The sequence below is a fragment of the Pristis pectinata genome, chromosome 32 (genome assembly GCF_009764475.1).
Source record: "Pristis pectinata isolate sPriPec2 chromosome 32, sPriPec2.1.pri, whole genome shotgun sequence".
NCBI classification, from domain to species: Eukaryota; Metazoa; Chordata; class Chondrichthyes; order Rhinopristiformes; family Pristidae; genus Pristis; species Pristis pectinata.
Window position 1 is genome coordinate 4,642,936 of NC_067436.1, and position 25,632 is coordinate 4,668,567.

The 25,632-nt window shown below is 45.9% G+C and overlaps 1 protein-coding gene across 3 annotated transcripts; it reads right to left on the reverse strand.

Moving 5' to 3' along the window:
- Positions 1–503: 503 nt before the first annotated feature.
- Positions 504–12,006, reverse strand: LOC127585141 (hydroxylysine kinase-like). Of its 3 annotated transcripts, none has more exons than XM_052042348.1 (5): positions 8,465–8,493; positions 7,582–7,918; positions 7,250–7,389; positions 4,631–4,814; positions 504–2,576 (listed from the first exon to the last, which is right to left on the reverse strand). In XM_052042348.1, exons 1-5 carry the CDS (start codon positions 8,465–8,467, stop codon positions 2,104–2,106), a joined length of 1,137 nt encoding a protein of 378 aa, XP_051898308.1. In that variant the 5' UTR covers positions 8,468–8,493; the 3' UTR covers positions 504–2,103. The 3 variants fall into 3 exon arrangements, with proteins under 3 accessions (XP_051898308.1, XP_051898311.1, XP_051898309.1); XM_052042351.1 differs by lacking the exon at positions 8,465–8,493 and adding an exon at positions 8,240–8,340 and having other exon boundaries at positions 505–2,576; XM_052042349.1 differs by lacking the exon at positions 8,465–8,493 and adding an exon at positions 11,850–12,006 and having other exon boundaries at positions 509–2,576.
- Between the last annotated feature and the right edge of the window lie 13,626 nt (positions 12,007–25,632).

A 25,632-nucleotide genomic window follows, 5' to 3' on the forward strand; every position in this document is an offset into this window, starting at 1 on the left:
GCTGGCCGCATTCCCTTGAAACTTGTCGGGTTCACTGAAATGTTGCTGTGCGACATCTTCTTAAAAAAGTGAATTAAAATGGTGTTGGAGTGCTAACAACATCACATCCGATTGTCTGGAAAATCATATTTTGAACTGCTATAAATTCAAGGGATTTGATGACCAATGTTTTGAAAGAGGTGACGATGAAGAGAGTGGATGCACTGGTTGTCATCTCCCCATTGATTACTGAATCACAGAGTGCTTTCAGCACGAGAATAGGTCACTCAGACCAACAAGTCCCCACCAGCTCTACGGAACAGCAATCCGACCTGTCCCACTCTCTCCACATATCCCTACAAATCCTTTCCTTTTTGATCTAGCTCCCCTTTTGAATCAGCCTCCACTACAACCTTTAACCAGTAATAAAATCACTTCACTGCACTGCATCTTCTGATACCAACTTGGACACATCAGGGAAACTTAGAAATATTCAGCACTCTCATGTAATTCTCTGCAGCAGGCAGCTCACTGTAATCTCAAGGGAAAGGAAACAGGACTTTCAATAACTGAACATTGTTGATCACATTTTAATCATCCTGGGTACAGAAATTACAACATAAAATGTATACACAACTCATGTTTTAGAATGATTATATTTCCATGTCTTTCAGGGTTTTGGGTGGTAGCACCAGGAGTGCCGTCTCATCCTATCCATCCATATCCAGGGTGGTGGTGGAGGCAGGTATGTTGGTCAAATTCAAGAGATTGTTAGATAAGCATATGGAGGAATTTAAAATAGGGGGATATGTGGGAGGAAGGGGTTAGATAGCCTTAGGCGTGGTTTAAAGGTCAGCATAACATGGTGGGCTGAAGGGCCTGTATTGTGCTGTATTGTTCTATATCATGATCTTTGTCCATATCATATCCGCCCCAGCACCATATCCATCCCAGCACCATATCCGTCCCAGCACCATATCCGCCCCAGCACCATATCCATCCCAGCACCATATCCGTCCCAGCACCATATCCGCCCCAGCACCATATCCGTCCCAGCACCATATCCGCCCCAGCACCATATCCGCCCCAGCACCATATCCATCCCAGCACCATATCCGCCCCAGCACCATATCCGTCCCAGCACCATATCCGCCCCAGCACCATATCCGCCCCAGCACCATATCCATCCCAGCACCATATCCGCCCCAGCACCATATCTGTCCATAACTGGATGATATAAAAAGAAATAAAAATTTTAAAATGCTGGAAATACCACAGTGGAAAAGAGAGTTAACATTTCATGTCGATGATCTTTCACTGGAACTGGGAAAAGTTAAGGAGTTTGAAGCTGCGAAGCGGGGATGGATGGAGGGGAGCAGGACTGATGATGGAAGTGGGGGGTGGGGCTCCTTGGGAGAGATCGGCAAAGGCTGCTGAATGACAAGAGGCGCCAGGTGGAGCTGAAATAGGAGACAAATGAAATCTGAAGTTACTCCAGGAAGGAAAATCTTCGGGAAACAGACTATCAAGGAGAAGAATCTCCCCTAACTACTGCACAGTATGATCATCTTGTGCTAATTAGTCCTCAGAGAGCATTTCACTGCAGATCCTTGGGTGACAATTCAGCTACCCACAGTATAAGTAACTCAGTCCAAAATCACCAGAAATCAATGTCCCGAGGAGTTTTGGTAGAATTTCTACAAACCCAAACCTGCTGGAAAGATCACCCATTATGTACTTAGCAATTGTATGTGATTTAGAGACTAATGCTGTGAACTGGTCTCCGGTATCTGCAGGACAATCAGACTCGGAGGTCAGTGAGACCATTCACCAAGTGTCCCACCTCACGGTGGCTGGATACACCAATTCAGGTTTGGGCAAGGCAGATTCTGGAGTGAGTGACTGTAGACAGGTTGGCCTGTTAAATCAGTTGCAGTTTCTAAAGTGACAGAAAGGCAGACCTGATGGTTTGAAAACCAGTCTAAATTTTACTAACAGAGCAGTGATATAATTTCAGGAGGTGGATGTGTTGCCCTGATTGTATTTTAGTGATGTTTCTCTTAAATACGTGGGCATCCTTCAAGAGGCTGTCATGCCTGGGTCTCCTCAGAACCAGGGGGGGTGTCACAGAGTGAGGTAGGACTCGGCCGTCTCAAACCAAACCTTCTCCACTGCTTCTTTACCCAGCTGCCAGAGTTGGTGCAAAAGCTTCCAGCCAGTTCTTGATGTGGTGAGAAGGTACTCTTCATTGTCTGGGTAAAGCTGAACAGCGTACTGTGCTAAAACCAGCGACTGAGAAAACCTGCAAAGAACCAGCAAGTACAAGGCATCCCTCTCCTGGCGAGATAAAGGGATCACACTCTCGAAGCCCGTGAGAACGTGGCCCCCAACACGCATGGGATCACTGTTCTCCAGCATCATGTACATTATACATATGGCCACATCACACACATAGTAACCACAGCTCATGTTACCGAAGTCCAGGATACCAGAAATGTCCAACTCCTGCTGCCGGTGGCCTGGGTTAGAGCGATCAGCTGATGAAAGAAGAGGCTGCACTAAAACGTTGGTGTGACTGAAGTCTCCGTGATTAACACCTGTTCAAGACACAAATGTTGCATAATTGTATCATCTGTCACTAAAAGGAAATATATGCTCCTCTCTGAACCAGGGCTGACCACCTGGATTGAGTGTGAGAGATGCGTCAGGCCATGAGGTTACAGAGTATGCTGGTGTACAACTCTACTACTGCCCGTGGTCTACAGTGCCTCATGGATGCTCAGTTTGGGCTGTCAGACCGATTCTATGTCGATGGAGACGTGAGAGGCTGCAGATGCTGGGATCTGGAGCAACACACAATCTGCTGGAGGAACTCAGCGGGTCGAGCGGCGTCTGTGGGAGGAAAGGAATTGTCGGTGGTTCAGGTCGAGACCCTGCATCAGGACAGGATTCAGGGTCGACTGTTCCCTTCCTCCCACAGCTGCTGCTCGACCCACTGAGTTCCTCCAGCAGATTGTTTGCTGTTCTAAGTCAATTCCGTTTCGAGTGTCCTTGGCGTGAAGATGGGGCTGCCTCCGTGAGGACTGTGTATTGGTCATTACCACCAATGCTATCACAGACAGATGCTTCGGCCATAGGTAAATTAGTGAGGATGAGGTCAAGTAGTGTTGGTTAACTCACTACCTATTGCAGTTTTAATCTGGCAGTGATGTCCTTCAGGATTCAATCAGCTCAGTCAGTGGTGCTGCTATCAAACTACTCTCAGTGATGGACATTGAGATCCTCACCCCCGAGTGCCTTCGGTGCCCCTGTTTCTTTCAGTGCTTCTCCCAAGAGCTGTCCAACATGGAGCAGCATTGATTCGTCAGCTGAGAGAGGACGGTTGGAGGTGGGATCACTAGTCTGGTAATTTAACTGCTGTGCCACCATCATACCCCAACAGGGATTAAAAACCACATCAATTAACAAGTAGAAACCAACTTGGATGGTGGAAAGTTCCTTTTGCCTTCTCACAGCCTCACATGGAACATGTTACTATTAGTAAGTACAGTAGTGGTATTAGCTGTTGGACAAAATAGAGGGACCAAGGAGTACAAGTACATGGTCCCCTGAAAGTGGCATCACAAGTAGCCAGAGTGGAGAAGGAGGCATTTGGCACGCTGGCTTTCATCAGTCAGGGCACTGAGTAGGTACTTGTTCAGCTGGTGAATGTTTGAAACATTCCAGATGAAAGAATCTCGCTGGAGACTCCTCATGGTGGGGTGTTGGAATTCCTAATAATTGGACAAGTCCATTACATTCACCTCCGTACCACCAACGCACTAACCCTGTTTAGAGGTAACTTCAAGAGAAATGCTGCAGAATTCTGCCTTTCTATACAAATTTAGCGCCAATGGTGGGTCAGAGACTGACGATGTTCATGTTGCAGTTGTATGTGACATTGGTGAGGCCGTACCTGGAGTATTGTGTACAGTTTTGGTCACGCTAAGATAAGATAAGATAAGATAAGGAGAGATGTCATTAAGCTGGAAAGAGTGCAAAGAAGATTTATGAGAATGTTGCCAGGACTCAAGGGCCTGAGTTATAGGGAGAGGTTGGGCAGGCTAGGACTTTATTCCTTGGAACGTAGAAGACTGAGGAGTGACCTTATAGGGATGCATAAAATTATAAGGGGGTACAGATAGGGTAAATGCACACAGTCTTTTGAGAGGGGTAAGATTTAAAAGGACCTGAAGGGCAACTTCTTCACACAGAGGGTGATGCATATATGGAACCAGTTGCCAGAGCAAGTGGTAGAGGTGGGTCCATTAACAACATCTGAAAGACATTTGGACAGGTTCATGGATAGGAAAGATTTAGAGGGGTTTGGCCCAAATACAGGCAAATGGGACTAGTTTAGATGGGCAACTTGGTTGGCATGGGTGAGTTGGGCCAAAGGACCTGTTTCCATGCTGTATGACTCTATGACTCTGAATGGTTAGCATCAGGCAGGACAGTTGTCTAAGCAGCATATTCCATTCCATTGTTCCCTGTGGTCAGAAGGTGCAGCAGGTCCACCTTGGCCTACTAATACCACCCGTTTTCCACAACTGTCCATTTCATCTGAAGTCCCACCCTGCAAGCCTTGATGCCAAGAGAGATAGACACTTACTTTCACGAAAGTTGCTGGTATTTGGAAGTACATTCTCCATAGTTTGCTGGATAATTTGCTCCACAGCTTGGCGATCACTGTCATCCCTCACTGCATACAGGTACTTCTTCAGCTGGTCAATATTTGAAACATTCCAGATGAAAGAATCTCGCTGCAGGCTCCTCAGGGTGGGGTGCTGGAATTCCTAATAATTGGACAAGTCCATTACATTCACTTCCATACCACCAATGCACCAACCCTGTTTAGAGGCAACTTTTGGTATTGCTATTGGAATTGGTTTATTATTGTCACTTGTACCGAGGTACAGAGAAAAAGACAAGTTTTTCTCTGTACCTCGGTACAAGTGATAATAATAAACCAATTGCGTCTTGCATACGGATCGTACAGGTCAATTCATTACACAGTGCAGTTACATTGGTTTAGTACAGAGTGCATTGATTTAGTACAGGTAAAAACAATAACAGTACAGAGTAAAGTGTCACAGCTACAGAGAAAGTGCAGTGCAATAAGGTGCAAGGTCACAACAAGGTAGATTGTGATGTAAGTGCTGTAGAATTCTGCCTTCCTATACAAATTTAGCACCAATGGTGGGTCAGATACTGACAGTGTTCATTATTGTTGTAGGGGACAGATCACTCAAGTTGGTCAAAACGAACAGATCACTACACTTTAGACAACAGGAACTGTGAGGTTAACTCACTCTACACAGCCAGAAGTTCAATACAAGTGTTCCCAGCTCAATTTTCCATTGGCTGCTCCTTTCGCCTAAAGGCTCACATTGATAGGTAGCTACTCTTCCACTATGTCCATCATCTGTTGATGAAAGCTTATGGTGGACTGTAAAAGTTACACAATGAAAGATCTGGCTGGTTTCAAATGCAGCAAGGGGTTAATTGAACACTTTCCATCTTTCTTTCATACAAAAAAAGGAAAAATATGAAATATCCAAATCTTTATAAATTTCAATTATTTGACAAAAACGTTGTGACGAAGTGTCTTTGACCTGAAACATTAACTTGCAGAGAGTTGTGAACACAGCCCAGAAAATCACTAAAACCAGCGTTCCCTTAATTGACTCCATCTACACTTCCCACTGCCTCAGGAAAGCAGCCAACATAATCAAGGACCCCTCTCACCCTGGTCATTCTCTCTTCTCCCCTCTCCCATAGGACAGAGGATACAAAAGCACCAGGCTCAAGGACAGCTTCTATCCCACTGTTATCAGATCCTTGAACGGAGTTCTCATATGCTAAGGATTGATCTCCTAACCTACCTCATCGTGGCCTTTGTACTTTATTTGTCTGCCTGCACTGCACTTTCTATTGGTATTGGTATTGGTTTATTATTGTCACTTGTACCGAGGTACAGTGAAAAACTTGTCTTACAAACCGATCGTACAGGTCAATTCATTACGCAGTGCAGTTACATTGAGTCAGTACAGAGTGCATTGATGTAGTACAGGTAAAAACAATAACAGTACAGAGTAAAGTGTCACAGCTACAGAAGAAAGTGCAGTGCAATAAGGTGCAAGGTCACAACAAGGTAGATCGTGAGGTCAGAGTCCATCTCATCGTGTAAAGGAACTGTTCAATTGTCTTATCACCGTGGGGTAGAAGCTGTCCTTGAACCTGGTGATATGTGCCCTCAGGCTCCTGTATCTTCTACCCGATGGAAGAGGAGAGAAGAGAGAATGTCCCGGGTGGGTGGGGTCTTTGATTATGCTGGCTGCTACACCAAGACAACGAGAGGTAAAGACAGAGTCCAAGGAGGGGAGGCTGGTTTCCGTGATGCACTGGGCAGTGTCCACAACTCTCTGCAGTTTCTTGTAGTCCTGGGCAGAGCAGTTGCCGTACCAAGCCATGATACATCCAGATAGGGGCATCGGTAAAAGTTGGTGAGAGTCAAAGGGGACAAACCAAATTTCTTTAGCCTCCTGAGGAAGTAGAGGCGCTGGTGAGCTTTCTTGGCTGTGGCATCTACATGATTTGACTAGGACAGGCTGTTGGTGATGTTCACTCCCAGGAACTTGAAGCTCTCAACCCTCTTGACCTCAGAACCATTGATGCAGACAGGTGCATGTACACCGCCCCCTTTCCTGAAGTCAATGACCAGCTCTTTTGTTTTGTTGACACTGAGGCAAAGGTTGTTGTCATGACAGCATTTCACTAAGCTCCCTATCTCCTTCCTGTGACTACAACACTATATTCTGCATTCTGTTTTCTTTTTATACCTCAATGTACTTATGTGTGGCATGATCTACCTTGGATGGAACGCAAAACAAAAACATTTCACTGCATGTGGCAATAATAAAGCTATATCAATAACTCAGTTTCTCACTCCACAAATGCTGGCTGACCTGCTGAGTATTTCTAGCATTTCCTTTTTCTGCTTAATATCAGGCATCACGTAAAAATGCCCCAAAACCCTAAATAACAAGGATGCCTTTTCAACAAATTGCTTCAAAATGTATTTATTGTTTCAAGCTCGGATGTCCAAAGTAGGTTTGATCTGTTACCACAGGATGGCGCTTTGATTAGAACCACACAAACAGACTGACTGGTATCACAGACAAACACGGCTTACTTAGAAGATGGCTGGAGGCGGAATACGTGGACTTACTTTCAGAACCTTGTTAATCTGAGCAAGAGTTCGCCCGACTTTGTACAAGGTCTGTGGGTCTGCAGGGATTTTCTGCAGTGGAGTTCCTGGTAAGTAGGTCAGCAAGCGGACTATGTGGGTCTTATATTCCTGGCCACAACCTGCAAAATATAAGAGCACAACTTTCTTGCCTAATCTTACTGAAAAATCTGATGTTTCCAATGTGTTTCAGTGTTTTTAGTGAATTATGAAAATGTGGACTATTATATAAATAAAACAAATTTCAAATTTTCCAAGGGATGTATGATTGATTAACGAAAGTCAATGCATAAGAACCAATAACTGATACCCACTGATTGTCTCCAGTGACATAATCCTTCCGTCAGTGGTTGGGATGGGTGTGGAGGAGGGAAAACCTTTCTGGTTCAAGAACATCATGACTTGCGTTTGCGCTTCCGCCAAATCTGCGTCTTGGCTGTCGACCGCGTTCAGCACTTTGAGGACGTAGCTCTTCGTGTGATCCCCACTCCCCTGGGGCTCAGGTACCAGGACACGGAAGTTCTGGTCCCTGTAACTGGGCATCGGTTGAACCTCTGAGACCTCCAGGCTGTACAACCGTCCGACCAACTCCACCACCTGGGCGTCGCTCAGTGAGGGTTTCCTCGGGACGGCTGTCTCAGAGTCAGACATCTGAAAGACAGAAAATAACAAAATACATTAAATAAGCAAATATCACATCCAACAACTGTAGTGTTCTTAATCTTTTATACTTTCATATTATATTTCCTTACAACATATTGGTCCATTGGGTCTATGCTTGCTCGCTGAGCAATCCCATCAATCCAATTCCCCCATTTATTTTTGTCTAACCTTTCCTTTCACACCCATTGCCCCAATTCTCCTACTTTCTGCCTCCACGACAGGTAACAGACAGTATTAATCTAACAACCCGCACATCTGCATGGGTACACATCAGTTTTAATTACAGAGAGAAAGAACAATAAGGGTCACCTTAGTAATGCATCAGGTGTCATCAAGCAAACCTGTCGTTAAGTATTGTTATTGTCGTGTTCTTCCACCCAAGCCATATTTTATGTTAATACTGAAGCAATAGTGCCAGTTAGAAGAGGCATTGCTATGAATGAAACCCTGCACTTGTATTTTCAATCACGTTTGAGTTAATGTTGGGAATATTTAACAAGAGGCTAAACTCTCTTGCAGACTTCTCGCAACTACCATCGGGCAGGAGGTACAGAAGCCTGAAGTCCCACACCACCAGGTTCAGGAACAGCTGCTTCCCTTCAACCAGTCGGTTCTTGAACCAACCGGCACAACCCGGTTTATGTTTATGTTTAATTGTGTTTATGTTTAGTTTGTTTTTCTTGTGAATGTTGTGTGTCTGGTGCTGTGTGCCTGTGATGCTGCTGCAGGTAAGCTTTTCACTGCACCCGTGCAGACATGTACTTGTGCGTATGGCAATAAACTCCACTTTGAGTTCTGCGGTCAGTAGCCGATTGTTTCATTCCTACTCGGGACGCTCTCTCACTGCCTTTCCTGGGACACTCATGACGGCTGGTGCTATTTCCCACTGTCGCCTTGAACCGGAAGATCCCATTTCCTTTTCTGCCAGTTTCCAGCCAGCTCTCACTTTCACACGGCCCGTCTCCAATGTTTCAACAGCCTCCCTGTCTCTATTTCAGGACCCGGACTGGCAATTAGTCTCCACCAGGAGCACACAGCCACAAACCCTCCCCCAACGCCAACCACAGTTTCTCCGGCCTTCCTTCCTGCAAGGACTTTATTTTTGCAGTTTCTCTTTGTATCTGTTCTGACGGGGGAGCATTCCGCACCAGTGCTCCCTGAACCACTTCCTTCCCTCCTCAACACTGGACTCTCCTCCACCTCAGCCCTCAGCTGTACTCAGTCCATTTCCACTGATCTCACCCCATTCCCTGCTCCCACAACCAAATTGGTAAATTGGTTTATTATTGTCACATGTACCATGAAAAACTTGTTTTGCATGCCATCCATACAGATCATTTCACCACATCAAGGTAGTACGAGGGAAAACCAATAACAGAATGCAGAATATAGTGTTACAGTTACAGAGAAAGTGCAGTGCAGGCAGACAATAAGGTGCAAGGTCATGATGAGGTAGGTTGTGAGGTCAAGAGTCCATCTTGTCGTTCTAGGGGACAGTTCAATAGTCTTATAACAGCGGGATAGAAGCTGTCCTTAAGGCTGGTGGTCCGTGCTTTCAGGCTTTTGTATCTTCTGCCCAATGGGAGTGGGGAGAAGAGAGAACGTCCGGGGTGGGTGGGGTCTTTGATTATGGTGGCTGCTTTACTGAGGCAGCAAGAAGTGTAGACAGACTCCATGGAGGGGACCAGGATAGAATGTCTCCTCTTCACCTTCCACCCCACCAACCCTTCACATTCATTCTTCTCAACTTCTGACATCATGTTCCCCTCTTCTCCAAAGGGACCATTCTCTCTGGGATGCTATTTTCATTGACCTGAAACATTAACCCCATTTCTCCCTCCACAGATGCTGCCTGACCTGCTTAGTGTTTCCACCTGTTCTATTTTCATTTCTATGAATTTCTTATGAAGACATATTTGCATATTCTATTATTGCTACGTAAATAAGAAAGCAAGAGGGATAGAACATAGAACATTACAGCTCAGTACAGGCCCTTCGGCCCACAATGTTGTGCCAACATTTTAGCCTGCTCTAAGATCTATCTAACCCTTCCCTCCCACATAGTCCCCCCATTTTTCTATCATTCATGTGTCTATCTAAGAGTCTCTTATATGTCCCTAATGTATCTGCCCCCACAACCTCTGCTGTCAGTGCGTTCCATGCACCCACCACCCTCTGTGTAAAAAAACTTACCCCTGACATCCCCCTTATACCTTCCTCCAATCACCTTAAAAGTATGGCACCTCCTGTTAGCCATTGTCGCCCTGGGAAAAAGTCTCTGACTGTACACTCGATCTATGCCTCTTATCATCTTGTACACCTCTATCAAACCACCTCTCATCCTCCTTCTCTCCAAAGAGAAAAGCCCGAGCTCACTCAACCTATCCTCATAAGACATGCTCTCCAATCCAGGCAACATCCTGGTAAATCTCCTCTGCACCCTCTCTAAAGCTTCCACATCCTTCCTATAATGAGGTGACCAGAAATGAACACAATACTCCAAGTGTGGTCTAACCAGAGTTCTATAGAGCTGCAACATCAACTCATGGCTCTTGAACGCAATACCTGACTAATGAAGGCCAACACACCATAACGCCTTCTTAACAACCCCATCAACCCACGCTGCAACCTTGAGGGATCCATGGACATGAACCCCAATATCCCTCTGTTCCTCCACACTGCTGTTGGATAGATATTAATAAACCCCATGCAAGGGTTACATAGATATGTGCCAATACCACAAAATTACCATTGGATAACTTGCATCTGTTCAGTGACCTTTTTATGGCAAAATATGCCAAGGCATTTCACTAGAACATGTTCTAAACGAAAGTTTGGTCAGAGAGACAGGGATTATAGAGAGAAGGAAGCAGAAATGTTTAGGGAGGAGCTGAGAGCCTCAGAGCTGAAGGTAAAGTGAAAGTCCAAGCAATCAAATTCTGGGAGCAGATGACCCAGGTCCAGCACTCAATATGATCATGGCAGATCCTCTAATCATCCTCCCATCTCCCCATACCCCTTGATGCTTTTTGTATCTAGGAATCTCTCTATTTTTCTCTCTCTTTAAATACATTCAGTGCCTGAGCCTCTACAGCCTCTGTGGCCGAGGACGCCATAGATTCACCACCCTAGTGAACTGATCTCTCCTTATCTCAATGTACCGCAGTCCTAAATGTGTTACTCCCTATCCCGACTCTGTGACTCCACATTTAGACAACCAAGCAGGAGAAACATCCTCCGCCATCCAGTCTGTTACAGCCCAGTCAGCATTTTATACTTCAGTGAAATCTCTGCTCATTGTTCTAAACCCCAGTGAACGCAGGTTTAGCTGTTTCAGAGGACAGGACTCAGTCTGGTGAACCTTTGCTCCACTCGCTCAATAGTATGCACATCCTTTCTTAGATAAGGAAACCAAAACTGCGCACAGTACTCAGTCCGGATGTGGTCTCTCCAAGACCCTGTGTCATTACAGCAAGACATTTTTGCTTTTGCACACACAACCTGTTGCAATGTAGGCTGACGTATCACTTGCCTTTGTATCTGCTTGCTGCACCTTCACACTTACTTTCAGTGACTGTGCAAGTGGAGCTGGGGTCCAACACCAAGGGCTGGTGGGGGGGGGGGGGGGGGGGGGCGGGTGTGGTGGTCCAAGTTCAGTCCGACTGGTAAGATTCCCAAACAAAAAAGGCAACCCTTAATATAGCTCACCTACACCTGGGGGAGTTTGTTTTCAATTCCAGAGTATTTAATTTAAATTCCCAGTCACAAAGGCGAGATTTGAACTCCTGGCTCTGGGGTTGAGCTGGAGGTCTAATCTGACAATTTAACCATTCCCACACGTTCCCACCTTTGAAAACTTGATTTTATTGACTGTAGTTTAGTTAGTTAATCTTATTTTAAAAAAATTAAATGAAGCTACCTTTTGTTGGCTGGGTGCTTGGTGTCCCGGTTTCCACCAGCTGCTGGACCTGACGTGGCTCCGAACTGGTCAGCTGCCCATTCCCTGGTCCCGAGTCACCTCGGCTCTGCTCCCGTTGGACACCTGACTGGAGATGGATCTCAGCCCAAAGTGGTGAAACTCAAGGCAAGATCAGTTTAATCATTAAATGGCAGCTGCAAACTAATTCAAAGTTATTTCAAACAAGGAGAGGGCAGTTTTCCCCTATGGTGGAGTCCGGAGCCACCTCGAGCTGTGTAATCTCAAGGGTTGCAACACCAACACTTCAGTGGAGCTATGGGGTTTGTTTTGCTGGAAGGCACAAACACAACATTTCCTAACTCCTGGTTTGATGTCGACTGGCAAACCCCAGAACGAGCTCAAGGAATTACTTTGCAAAACCCAGTCAGATATGTCCAACTTGGAAGCCCAAGTTACTCCGGCACCTTCTGTTGCCTCATGGGGTACCTTCTTCTGTGATAAGGTAAGATAGGTATCTTTATTAGTCACATGTACAGTATATCGAAACACACAGTGAAATGCATCTTTTGCGTAGAGTGTACTGGGGGCCAGCCCACAAGTGTCGCCACACTTCCGGCGCCAACATAGCATGCCCACAACTTCCTAACCTGTACGCCTTTGGAATGTGGGAGGAAATCAGAGCAGCCGGAGGAAACCCACGCAGACACAGGGAGAATGTAAAAGCTCCTTACAGACAGCAGCAGGAATTGAACCCGGGTCGCTGGCGCTGTAAAGCGTTACGCTAACCGTTACGCTAACCGTTACGCTACTGTGAGGAGAGAGAAGTAACAGGGAGAAAGTGTGTACAGAATGGCAAGTGTCTTTTACAAGTTGTATAACCACACCTCACGTGTCTGATGGGTGAGGTTCCAAACCCTGATGGCTCCCAGCCAGGAGGAAAATCCACCCTGCCTGTTGTGATCTGAGCTTCATCATCATCACCGCCATGAACAGACTCCCTGCTTCTGTGGGAGAAACACCGGGACTCGTTTGATGACAACATTTGGGAGGTCTGAGCTGGAATTAAATGCAAAAGCAAGGAACTACAGCACTCCTCAGAGAGCTGAAAACTCCACAGGCACTCAGAGCAGTGCAGCACAGGAACAGGCCCTTCGGCCCATAATGTCTGTGCTAAACTTGATGCCAAATTAAACTAACCCCTTCTGCCTGCACATGATCCGTATCCCTCCATTCTGTGCACACCCAGATGTCTTTCTAAAAGCATCTTAAACACCTCTATCATATCTGCTTCTACCACCTCCCAGGGTACATATCACTCTGCAAAACAACATTCCCCCCACGTCATCTTCAAACATCCTCCCCTCTCAGTTTAAATGCATGTTCTCCAGTATTTGACATTTCCACCCTGGGAAAAAGATTTTGACTGTCTACCCTCTTTACACCACTCATAATTTTATCAGGTCTCCCCTTAGCCTCCGACACTCCAGAGAAAACAACCCAAGTTTGTCCAAGCTCTCCATATAGCTAATACCCTCTAATCCAGGAAGCAATTTGGTAAACCTCTTCTGCGCTCTTTCCAAAGCCTCCACATCCTTCCTGTAATGAGGCGACCAGAACTGCACACAGTACTCCGAATGTGGCCTGACAAAAGTTTCATACAGCTGCATCATGACTTCCTAACTCTTAAACTCAATGCCCTGATCAATGAAGGCAAACACACTGCTTGAAGACCAAAGTCCAACAAAAATCCCAATCACAGCTGATGGGTGGAAAGTGTGCAGAAGACCCAGCACCTTGCTGATAACTGCAACACGCACAGATTCTTCAGCGTTGTCGAGAACAGTAGGGCCCACACATTGGGTGCTGAGAATCGAGGGGGGCAGAACAAAGACATCAAACTAGTCAGACCCTTGGCGTACTGGCCCTGACTCCCACATCTATCTAGCCTGCTGCCACCCCGAGCCAACAAGGAGTTGAAAGGCCGTATGTCGACTGAGGAACAATAAGATCTCGAGGGCAAACAGTGTCCTTGCCAGAAAGAAACTCCAGTTGCAAGTTCTCGACCTTGTCTGGGAGGTAGAGACATGTCAGGGACACCAGAGATGCTGTGATGGTGACCACTTCAAGGAAGGAGACACGTCCAATCGTGGTGACTGCTGAGGGCACCCCTGCTGCCTTCCACAAGGAGAATCATTGCCAGGGTCTTTCTCAACTGCCTCTCCCAATGGCCAAAGAGCTGCTCCATGAATCACAGTCTGGATTCCATCTGGTTAAAGACATGATGTTCACCAGACAACAACTCCAAGTGAAGTGCACAGTGCAGCATCGTTACAATCTTTTTTGGTCTTACAACCCCCTTTGGTTGTGTGAATCGACAGAAACTGTGGAACATCCTTTTCAAATATATCTTCATCTTATGTTTGCAAAGTAATGACAAGCAAAATTGGGTCAACAAGGTCCATATCAATGCTCAAACCTTCTCTCAATCTTTCTTGCTCCAACAGGCTTTCCACTGGAGTGGAGCTAATCTATAGGATAAATGCGAAGTTGCTCAAGGTCAGTCCCCTCCACTTCAAAACTAAGGTCATCCCAACCTCTATCATCAAAATAACAGTCAATTCTTATGTATGTTCAGATACGGAGGCTGATCTCCAAGTCATTGTCAACTCATTCACTAAAGCACACACGAGAATGGGCCTTACATGGAACTCTTTCAAACCAAAGGTTGTCTACCAACTTTCACCCAGTGTTCAACACCCTCCTCCAACCATAAAGGTCCATCATGAGATCCTGGAGGACATGGGTGACCTCTCATATCCCAAGAGCCACCTCCCAGCGAGAACAGGCATTGATAATGGAATTGACCATTGCCTCAAGCTTTGTGCCAAAGTAGGTTTGAAGATGAAGACCTCAAACTTGGCACAATCACCTTTGTGCCAAGTTTGAGGTCTTCATCTTCAAACCAACTTTGAAGGTTTTCATCTTCCTGGGCACTAGTGATTGCCACCTTCCTGCATGCTTTAGAAATATTGACCACATACAGCAGGCACCTCAAAGCACTGGAGAAGGACGACTAACACTCTCCATAATATTTTCTAAACCCACTGGTAGGATAAGTGAAGCAATGACTGTTCTCTCCCAGACGCAGCATCAACAAATAAGACACTGGAGGAACTCAGCGGGTCAGGCAGCACCTGTGGAGGGAAATGGACAGTTTGACGTTTCAGGTCAAGACTCTTCATCTGAACTGTATCCCCAGTTTCTAGACTTTAATTACACTTCCAATGGGTGGATCACACTATTTCCTCCTCCAAAATCAGATTATTGAGACAGACACTTGACTCCAATCTCCATCATAGCAAAAGATTACCAGGTTGACAGAGAAATGATTCAAGGATCATCCCAAAGCTTCCTTGAAACATCTCAAAGTCAAAGTCAAGTTTATTGTCATGTACACAAGTACATCTATGCACAAGTGCAATGAAAAACTTACTTACAGCAGCATCACAGCCTCATAGCATCAGAGACACAACATTCACAAGAAAAACATAAACTAAACATAAATTATACAAGAAAGAACACAATTAGAACAAAAAAACAAAATCCATTGTAGTGCAAAGTAATCAAAGTGGTCATAATGTTGCTAAACTGAGGTAGTGATTTAGATTGTACAGGTTGTTCAAGAACCGAATGGTTGAAGAGAAGTAGCCGTTCTTGAACCTGGCGGTGTGGGACTTCAGCCTTCTGTACCTCCTGCCCGATGGTAGCTGCGAGAAGATGGCACGGCCCGGATGGTGGGGATCTTTGATGGCAGATGTTGCCTTCTTGAGGCAGCGCCTCCTGTAGATACTTCTGATGGTGGGGTGGGCTGTGCCCTCGATGTATTGGGCTGAGTCCGCTACTATCTTCACCGATGCACAGAAATCATTGGGCATTGTCACTCAAACCGGAGAAGGAGAAACAGGATGGAGCTGAGAATCCCGAGTATCTTCATCTGAAGCCCAGTGAAGACAGCTGAAGGGGTCAGCACCACCTGCCCCACCCAGCTGCCCCTGTCCACCCGTACCACAGTCTGTGGGTCCACTCCAGCTTCATCAGCCACCTCAGAATTGGAGTGGAAGGAAGTCATCCTCGACCCCCAGGGACTGCCCAAGAAGAGGATGCGACTGTTATCTGTTACCAAAGAGGAACGAGGCTGCAGGAAAGTAAAAGTATTCCAAAAAACCAGTAGCCGTCATTAACCGTTAGTGATTGAGAGAAGGCAAATTGAGTTGCTAACACTGCATTGCAGCAAGAAGGGAAGGTTGTGGCTGGGGCTTTGTGCCTTACTGGCAAGATTCTCTCCTCCAGCAGTTCATTGCACCCAGCCCTTCCCCGATGTGTTGTCGTCAGCTACCTCAGCGACAGCCAGGGCTGACAATGAACAAGTGTACGCATACATATCAATGTATATGGATAAGTATATCACTGCTTTCCTGGTGGTGCTGCCATATTCTCAGACTCTTAACTCTACATCTCTTGGTTATTCCATTATTGTCACTTCAGTGTTTCTTTTTGCACTACTACAGATTGCACTACAATCTTTGCACCAGTCTGTTGCTTTTTGCACTTGTCACTGTATTTATTGTTGTATTTATTATTATCATGTGTACTGTTTACTCTGTGAACTTCACGCGAGCAAGGACTTTCATCGCACCCTGGTGTATGTGACAGGAAACTAATCTGAATCTGCATCTGAAGCAGCAATGAACAATCTGCTGGAGGAACTCAGTGGGCCAATCAGCTTCTGTTGGGGTGGGGGGAAGGAATTATCAACGTTGACACTTTCCTTCCCCCGCAGATGCTGCTTGACTCACTGGGTTCCTCCAGCAGATTGTTTGTTGTCTCAGAGTCCAGCAACTGCTGTCTCTCGTGTCTGAGTAGATGAGCTACAGTGAGACTTGCCCACATTTACCCCGGCTGTGTGCTTTCCTCACATTTAATCGTTTATCATACCCATGCATCTCTGTTGTCGTGGAAACCTTGTTCCCGGGATAGTTTGCCCCATCCTCCATTCCATTCTCCTAGTTTCTCTTGTCTCCTTCAAAGCTGCTCTGATAAGACTTTCCCCACATGTGCCTCTGAAGTGTCTTCCTGAATTATTCACTTCCCCTCTACCATAGTGGGCAGAGCCCTTGGCTGCATTTCATCTTCTACCTGCACCTCTGCTCTCACCCCTTCCCACCCCCCCCCCCCCCCCCCCCACCCCCAATAGAGTTCCCTGGCCTTTTTCACCCCACCAGCCTCCCACATCCAATGGATCATCCTTCACAAGTCCACCACCATTAACAAGATTCCAGCACCTGACACACCCCTCCCCTCCCGTCCCCCTCCCCTCCCCCTCCCCTCCCCATTCCGTGATAATTCCCTTTGCAAACTCCCTGGTTCGTTCCTCCATCCCCACCCATCCGATCCTTTCACTTCTCACTGCACTTTCCCATGCAACCACGAGAGACGTACATTGGTATCGGTTATTATTGTCACTTGTACCGAGGTACAGTGAAAAACTTGTCTTGCATACCGATCGTACAGGTCAATTCATTACGCAGTGCAGTTACATTGAGTCAGTACAGAGTGCATTGATGTAGTACAGGTAAAAACACTAACAGTACAGAGTAAAGTGCCACAGCTACAGAGAAAGTGCAGTGCAGGTAGACAATAAGGTGCAAGGTCACAACAAGGTAGATTGTGAGGTCAGAGTCCATCTCATCGTATAAGGAAACCGTTTCAACAGTCTTATAACAGTGGGGTAGAAGCTGTCCTTAAGTCTGGTGGTATGTGGCCTCAAGCACCTATATCTTCTACCTGATGGAAGAGGAGAGAAGAGAGAATGTCCCAGGTGGGTGGGGTCTTTGATTATGCTGGCTGCTTCACCAAGACAACGAGAGGTAAAAGAGTCCAAGGAGGGGAGGCTGGTTTCCGTGATGTGCTGGGCTGTGCCCACAACTCTCTGTGGTTTCTTGCGGTCCTGGGCAGAGCAGTTGCCATACCAAGCTGTGATGCATCCAGATAGGATGCTTTCTATGTTGCATCGGTAAAAGTTAGTGAGAGTCAAAGGGGACATGTCAAATTTCTTTAGCACCCTGAGGAAGTAGAGGCGCTGGTGAGCTTTCTTGGCCGTGGCATCTACGTGATTTGACCAGGACAGGCTATTGGTGATGTTCACACCAGGAACTTGAAGCTCTCAACCCTCTCATCCTCAGCACCGTTGATGTAGACAGGTGCAAATACACCACCCCCTTTCCTGAAGTCAATGACCAGCTCCTTTGTTTTGTTGACATTGAGGGAAAGGTTGTTGTCATGACACCATTCCACTAAGCTCTCTATCTCCTTCCTGTACCCTGACTCATTGCTGTTTGAGATACGGCCTACAACGGTGGTATCATCTGCAAACTTATAGATGGAGTTAGAGCAGAATCTGGCCACACAGTCATGAGTGTATAGGGAGTAGGGTAGAGGACTGAGGACGCAGCCTTGTGGGGCACCTGTGTTGAGAATAAGCACCAGTGTTGAGAACATGTCCCTTCACCTTTTCCTCTCCCACCATCCAGGGACTCAAACTCTCCGTCCAGGTGAAGCAATGATTTACTCGCTCTCTTCCAATCTACTGCACTGAGGCCAGTGTCACCGTGTGGTCTTCTCTACGTTGAGGAAATCAAACACAGGTCGTTGACCACTGTGTGGAGGACCTGCTTTCAGTGCACTGGGACTGCCCTGAGTTTCCTGTTGTCTGTCACTTTAATTCTCCATCCCACCCACACTGACTGGAGGCCCCCCACACTGTTATAATGCAAGCTAGAGGAATTGCAGCCTTCCACACTTAAAGTCAAATTCAACATCTTCAGGTAACTCAGAGCGACACACAAAATGCTGGCGAAACTCAACGGGTCAGGCGTTTGGACAGATGAAGTGTCTCGACATGAAACATCGACTGTCCATCTCCCTCTACAGATGCTGCCTGACCCGCTGAGTTCCTCCAGCATCTTGTGTGTTGCTCCACATTCCAGCATCTGCAATCTCTTTTGTCGCAACTTCAGGTAACTTTCTTCCTCTGTGTGTAACAGGATTGGTTGTCGTTTCTGTTGATCATCCATTTGTAATATTGATTCAGTGTTTTTCTCCCTCCCTCAGCACAAAGTTACCTGCTGGTATTTGCTACAGCTCTGCATTTCACACCTTTTACCTGCCCCTTTGCATTCTCCCTGTCGCTGCTGTCATTAACCTATCGACTAGAGGGCTTCATTAACAACTTATCAGCACAGCAGCCCTGGCCTCACCCTACCAGAAATATTCTCTTTCTCCTATTCATCCCTTCCCGACCCTCTTTGCAACTTAAAAACCTGTTTTCTCACTTTTCTGGTTCTGATGAATGGTCTTTGACCTGAAATATTATTGGCTGTTTTCATTGAAATGACTTATGAGTTGTCTTGGATTCCTGACTGTTCCTGACCATTCATTGCCTACACAGTACTGGAAAGGGTGGGTGTGACAAGTGCTTCATTTTGGGGGGAGTTGTTTTTAATGCAAAGTACAGCTCTGATAAGTTTAGCTCTGTTCTGTACCCCGAGCAATAGATGAGACTGTGGAATCCACAGGTCTATAAGAGGTAAACTTGTATGTTTGATTCCTCCCTTGAACTAACCCACAGGATCTCAACCAGGAGAGTAATGAACCACTAAGGAATGTTTTCAGCATGTCTAGGCAATGACCTGAAGTGTTAACCGTTTTCTCTTTTCATGGATGCTGCTGAGTTTTTTGAGCATTTTCTGTTTTTATTGGTAATTGGTTTAATTTTTGTCACATGTACCAAGATACAGTGAAAAGCTCTTGTTTGTTTGACATCCAGACAGATTATGCCGCATGTAATTACGTCAAGATAGTAAAAAGAAAACAGAGTGCAGAAGATAGTGTTAATTGTTACAGAGAAAGTGCAGTGCAGGTAAACAAATAAAGTGCGTGGGCCATGATCAGTAGATTAAGAGATCAAGAATTCATCTTTATCATATAAAAGGTCCATCAAGAGTCTATAACAGCGGGATAGAAGCTGTCCTTGAGCCTGGTGGTACGTGTTTTCAATCTTTTGTATCTTCTGCCTGATGGGAGGGGGGAGAAGAGAGAATGTTCGGGATGGGTGGCAGCTTTGATTGTGCTGGCTGCTTTCCCGAGGCAAGCGGGAAGTGCAGACAGAGTCCATGGTGGTGAGCCTTGGTTTCTGTGATGGACTGGGCTGCATTCACAACTCTCTGCAATTTCTTGCAGTCTTGAGCAGAGCAGTTGCCGTACCAAGCTGTGATGCATCCGGATGGGATGCCTTCTGTAGAATATTGTATTGTTTCTTCTACAGTGTCCACTGAGTCAACTTCTGGAAGGCACTCTTGAATCAATTAACTCTCTTACATTCTCCAGTATATCTCTTGCTGGAATAGAGTGATTTTGGCAAACACTTCTAATTCTGTCACCCACTTAACAAGAAATTTTGTTGCTCCTACTTGAACTATCACCACTAACATCCTATTTCAAAATATCAGATATGTCAGGAGGTGTGAACACGCCTGACTCCAAGGCTTGAGTCACAATTTTGTTTCCATTTAACTGTTTTTCTTCCACTCCCTTCGAGATTGGACTGAACTCGGCTCAATCACATTCTAAACCTCTTACACATCGGTAACTCAGCAGGATTATCTTCATGAACCTGGGTTCAGAGGTGGCTGAAGAATGTAATGAAAGGTTTACTGATTCTGCCTCCAGTGTTGGATGGGACAGGTGGGTGGATTCTTTGATTGTTGGTCACTCCCTGCACTGTTTATAAATGGCCTCCACCTGCCCTTGTCAAAGAGGTTCGAGGTCCTCAGTGAACTCCTGGATGCTTCTCCAGTAGCTGCCTTAAGGAGGCTTTGAGAACATCTTTGAAATGTCTTCTCTGTCCTCATGGCACCTTCTTGCTGCGACGGAACTTGAGGTAGGATGCCTGTTTTATGAGTCTGGTGTTGGGTATGCAGACAGTGTAGCCCAACCAGTGGAGCGGAGAGACTGTGATTATGTGTTTTGGTATTTGGTTTATTATTGTCACTGAGATACTGAGGAAAATCTTTTGTTTTATATGCAGTCAGACAGATCATGCCATGACGTAGTAAAAAGAAAACAGAATGCAGAATATAGTGTTGTAGTTACAGATAAAGTGCAGTGCAGGTAGACAAATAAAATGCAAGGGCCACAACGAGGTAGATTGGGAGGTCAAGAATTCATCTTTAGCATATGAGAGGTCATTCAAGAGTCTAACAATGGGATAGAAGCTGTCCTTGAGCCTGGTGGTACGTGCTCTCAAACTTTTGTATCTTCTGGCTGATGGGAGGGGGTAGAAGAGAGAATGACCAGGGTGGGAGGGGGTCCCTGATTATGTTGGATGCTTTCCTGAGACAGTGGGAAGTGTAGACAGAGTCGATGGAGGGGAGGCTGGTCTGTGGGATGGACTGGGCTGCAATTTCTCTCTGCAATTTCTTGCGGTCTCAGGCAGAGCAGTTGCCGTACAAGCTGTGACACCCCGGATAGGATGCTTTTTGTGGTGCATCTGTAAAAACTGGTGTGCTTTCTTGGCTTGTAGCATCAATGTGGCTGGACCAGGACAAATTGTTGGTGATATATTGGTGATTGGAACCTTGATGCTGAGGATGTTGCCTGGGAGAGAACAATCACGTTAGTTCACATACCTGACAATAGACTTGGAGGATTATGTCGAGATCTGCTGTAAATTGCTCTTCCCTCTGGAGTGTATGGAAGGGCAGGAATCACAGCTGCACAGTAGATCACGAACTTGGTACCTGGCTTGAGATGTTGGTCTTCGAATACTTTATCCCCGGTTTTTACTGGTTGCACTGGAGTCTTCGGTGAATTTCATCACCTAAGTCTGCTTTGCTGAGAGGTGGCTGCTGAGGAATGGAAAGTGATTTGTGGGACCGGGATCTGCTGTGGATCTTGATTGTTGAGGGCTGGTGTTGTGCATCGGGCAGGCTGTATGAAGACCTTCTGGGTGTTTTGTCTAAGGTGCATCCTCATACACTTCAGTTATGGAATCAACAATGACTTAGAGCACAGCCTGCAATTGTACAAGCTTATTTTCCTATCCATCTTGACACTAAGGGGAAACTTAACAACCATACCACCAGTGTCTTCATTGGTATGGTATTGGTATTGGTATTGTTTATTATTGTCACTTGTACCGAGGTGCAGTGAACAACTTGTCTTGCATACCGATCGTACAAGTCAATTCATTACACAGTGCAGTTACATTGAGGCAGTACAGAGTTCATTGATGTAGTACAGGTAAAAACAGTAACAGTACAGAGTAAAGTGTCACAGCTACAGAGAAAGTGCAGTGCAATAGGGTGCAAGGTCACAACAAGGTAGATCGTGAGGTCATAGTCCATCTCATTGTATAAGGGAACCATTCAATAGTCTTATCACAGTGGGGTAGAAGCTGTCCTCAAGTCTGGCGGGTACATGCCCTCAGGCTCCTGTATCTTCTACCTGATGGAAGAGGAGAGAAGAGAGAATGTCCCGGGTGGATGGGGTCTTTGATTATGCTGGCTGCTACACCAAGGCAGTCCATTGTGTTCCTTACTTGAAATGCAGGGAATTATGAAAGTATTACTTGTTTGGCAGCATAATGTGTTTGGAAATTAATCTTGCAGCTCTTTTGAGTCTGGAGACTGGCTTATCTTTATGATCCAACCAATTCTTCATAATTGACTTTAAAATATTCACTGCAATACAAATGATATTAAACTTAATTAGTAAAAGCATTCAAATTCCCCATTAGATGCTTTCTCAGGATCAATAGGGCATATTGCACATCCTCTGGGAAATATTTTTTGTCAGATGAATTGCTACTTGAACTGATCATCTGTGAGCTGGACGTGCAGTTTTGGACTCAACATTGAAAAGGCAGGATGAGCACTCCGATAAAACAGAGAGCGGAAGTTGGAATCTTAAAGTTCCAGAAAGGAGAGGAAATGAAGAAAGGGAACAAACCAGATGGCCCAACATCAGTAGGAGAATCTAACTTTAACACGGCAATAAGACACTTAAAAAATCAAGTTGAGTTGATTGTCACGTGCAAAGTACAGTGAGGTACATGTACAGTGCAGCAGCATCACAGGCACATGGAGCACGGTGATTAGGTATATGGCTCAGCGATGGGCTGTTCAGCCACTCAAGCCTGCTCTGCCCTTCAGTAAGATTATTGGTATTGGTATGATTTATTATTGTCACTTGTACCGAGGTACAGTGATAAACTTGTTTTGCATACCGTTCTTACAGATCAATTCATTACCACAGTGCATTGATGCAGTACAGGGTAAAACAATAACAGAATACAGAGTAAAATGTCACAGCTACAGGGAAATGCATTGCAGGTAGACAATAATGTGCAGGGTCATAACAAGGTAGATTGTGAAGTCAAGAGTCCATCTCATTGCATAATCTCATTCAATAGTCTTATCTCAGTGAGACAGAAACTGTCCTTGAGCCTACATCAACACCATTTTCTGCTTTATCCCATGATTACTCCAATATGCAGAGATCTATTGATACCAGTTCTGGATGCAGAGAAAGATACAAAACAGCAGAGGGAGTAAACCATTCAGCTCTTCAAACCCACTTCCCCATTCGACACAACTGTGGTTTAACATCCATTCTACTACCCACTTCCCATCATGGTCGTTTTAGCATTCAGAGATACACCTACCTCCTTCTTGAATATATTTAACGACTTGGTCTCCACTGCCTTCTATGGTAGAGAATCCCACAGGTTCACCACTCTCTGGGTGAAAACATTCTCCTGATCTTGGTCCTGAGTCACACACCCTTATCCTGAGGCTCTGAGCCCTGTTGCTGGATTCTCCAGTCTTTGGGAAGGTCCCCTCTTGTGTTTCGTCTGTTTAGTCTTGTTCGAGCTTCATCTATTTCTGTCAGGTCCCCTCTCAGGTTCTTGAACCGACCTGCATAACCCTAATCCTACTTCAACAACAGGACACTGAAAAACAGAGGTTTTTCACTGCACCTCAGTGCATGTGACAATAATAAACTAATTCCAATTCCATGACGGACAACCTCTTGCACTACCATGGACTTATTCCTAATCGTGTTTTTGCACTAATGTCTGGTTTTGCACAGCCTATTTCTTCACTGTCTTGTATAATTTATGTTCTGTGTGAATCTACATGTCTGATGTTGCTGTGAGCAAGTTTTTCATTACACCTGTACCTCACTGGACTTGTGCACATGAACTCGACTGGACTTGACTCACTTCTTCCGTACTCCAGTGAATACTGGCCTAACTGACCCATCCTAGCCTTGCCATCCCAGGAATCAGTCTGGTAAACCTTAGTTGCACTCTTTCCATGACAAAAACATCCTCCTCGGATAAGGAGAAACAAAACTCCACACAAGACTCCAGGCAGGGTCTCACCAAAGTCCTGTCCAGCTGCAGCAAGACATGTCTGCTCCTGCACTCTGATCCTTACCATTTCCTTGATGCAGTTGAGCACTTGCTTCGAGCAACTGGTGCACAAGGACTCCCAGGTCATTTTACATTTTCCCTTTTCCCATTCAGGTAATAACCCGTCTTTCTATTTTTAGTAACTTCTCATTTATCAATGTTAAATTGTTTTTGCCCAACCACACAACTCGTCTAGCGGGGAAAAAAACAAACCACTGGAGGAACTCAGCGGGTCGAGCAGCATCTGTGGAGGGAAAGGATTGTCGATGTTTCAGGTCGAGACCCTGCATCAGGACTGAGAGGGGAGCGGGAAGACAGTTGGTATAAAGAGGAGAGAGAGAGGGGGGGTGAGACAAGAGCCAGAGGTGATAGGTGAATCAAGGAGGGGCGAAGGATGATGGGCATATGGAGTCAAGTCCAGTCGAGATTATTGTCATGTTCACAAGTACGGTGAGGTACAATACCATGAAGAACTTGCTTGCAGCAGCATCACAGATATGTTGGTACAGACAACACAAAGACACATAAAATATACATACATTTACAGGGGTGGGAGAGGGGAAGGGTGGAGTTGGGAGACGGGCAGGTAGGTGATAGGGGAAGCAGACAAAGTAAAAAAGAGCCATAAGAGAGACTGCAGATGTTGGAAATCTGAAACGACACACACAAAATGCTGGAGGAACTCAGTGGGTCAGGCAGCATCTATGGAGGGAAATGAACAGTCGATGTTTCGGGCCGAGACCCTTCATCAGGACTGGAAAGAAGAGGGCAGAAGGCAGAATAACAGGGTGGCAGGAGGGGGAGGAGCACGAGCTGGTGGGTGCTAGGTGAATCCAGGTGAGGGGGGAGAGTGGGAGTGATGCGAGAAGCTGGGAGGTGAGAGGTGGGAGAGGCAAAGGGCTCTGAACAAGATGGAATTCTGATTGGAGAGGTCAGTAGACTATGGGATAAAAGGGATGGAGGTGGGGAACCGGAGGGAGGAAGGTGTGGGATGGCCAGGTCATGGGGGCGGGGGAGGAGAAAGAGAAGGGGTAAAGGAGCCAGAGGGATAACCCAAAGGAGGGGCGAAGGAGAAATAGGGGGAGTGGTTACTGGAAACCAGGTTGGAGACGACCAAGACAGAATATGAATACCGTCCCCCTTGGTTCCGTCCCTTCCCACCTACGTCCGTGACACTTCGCATGCTCTCCATCACTTCAACAGCTTCCGGTTCCCCGGCCCTGACCGCCTCATTTGTACCATGGGACG

What these genes read in the sequence shown, in the direction of transcription:
- LOC127585141 (XM_052042348.1), bottom strand. An exon ending in AGATTAACAAGGTTCTGAAA is followed by an intron (nt 4,815 to 7,249) that starts GTAAGTCCACGT and finishes TCCAATTATTAG; the next exon opens with GAATTCCAGCACCCCACCCT. An exon ending in TACCAGCAACTTTCGTGAAA is followed by an intron (nt 2,577 to 4,630) that starts GTAAGTGTCTAT and finishes TGTCTTGAACAG; the next exon opens with GTGTTAATCACGGAGACTTC.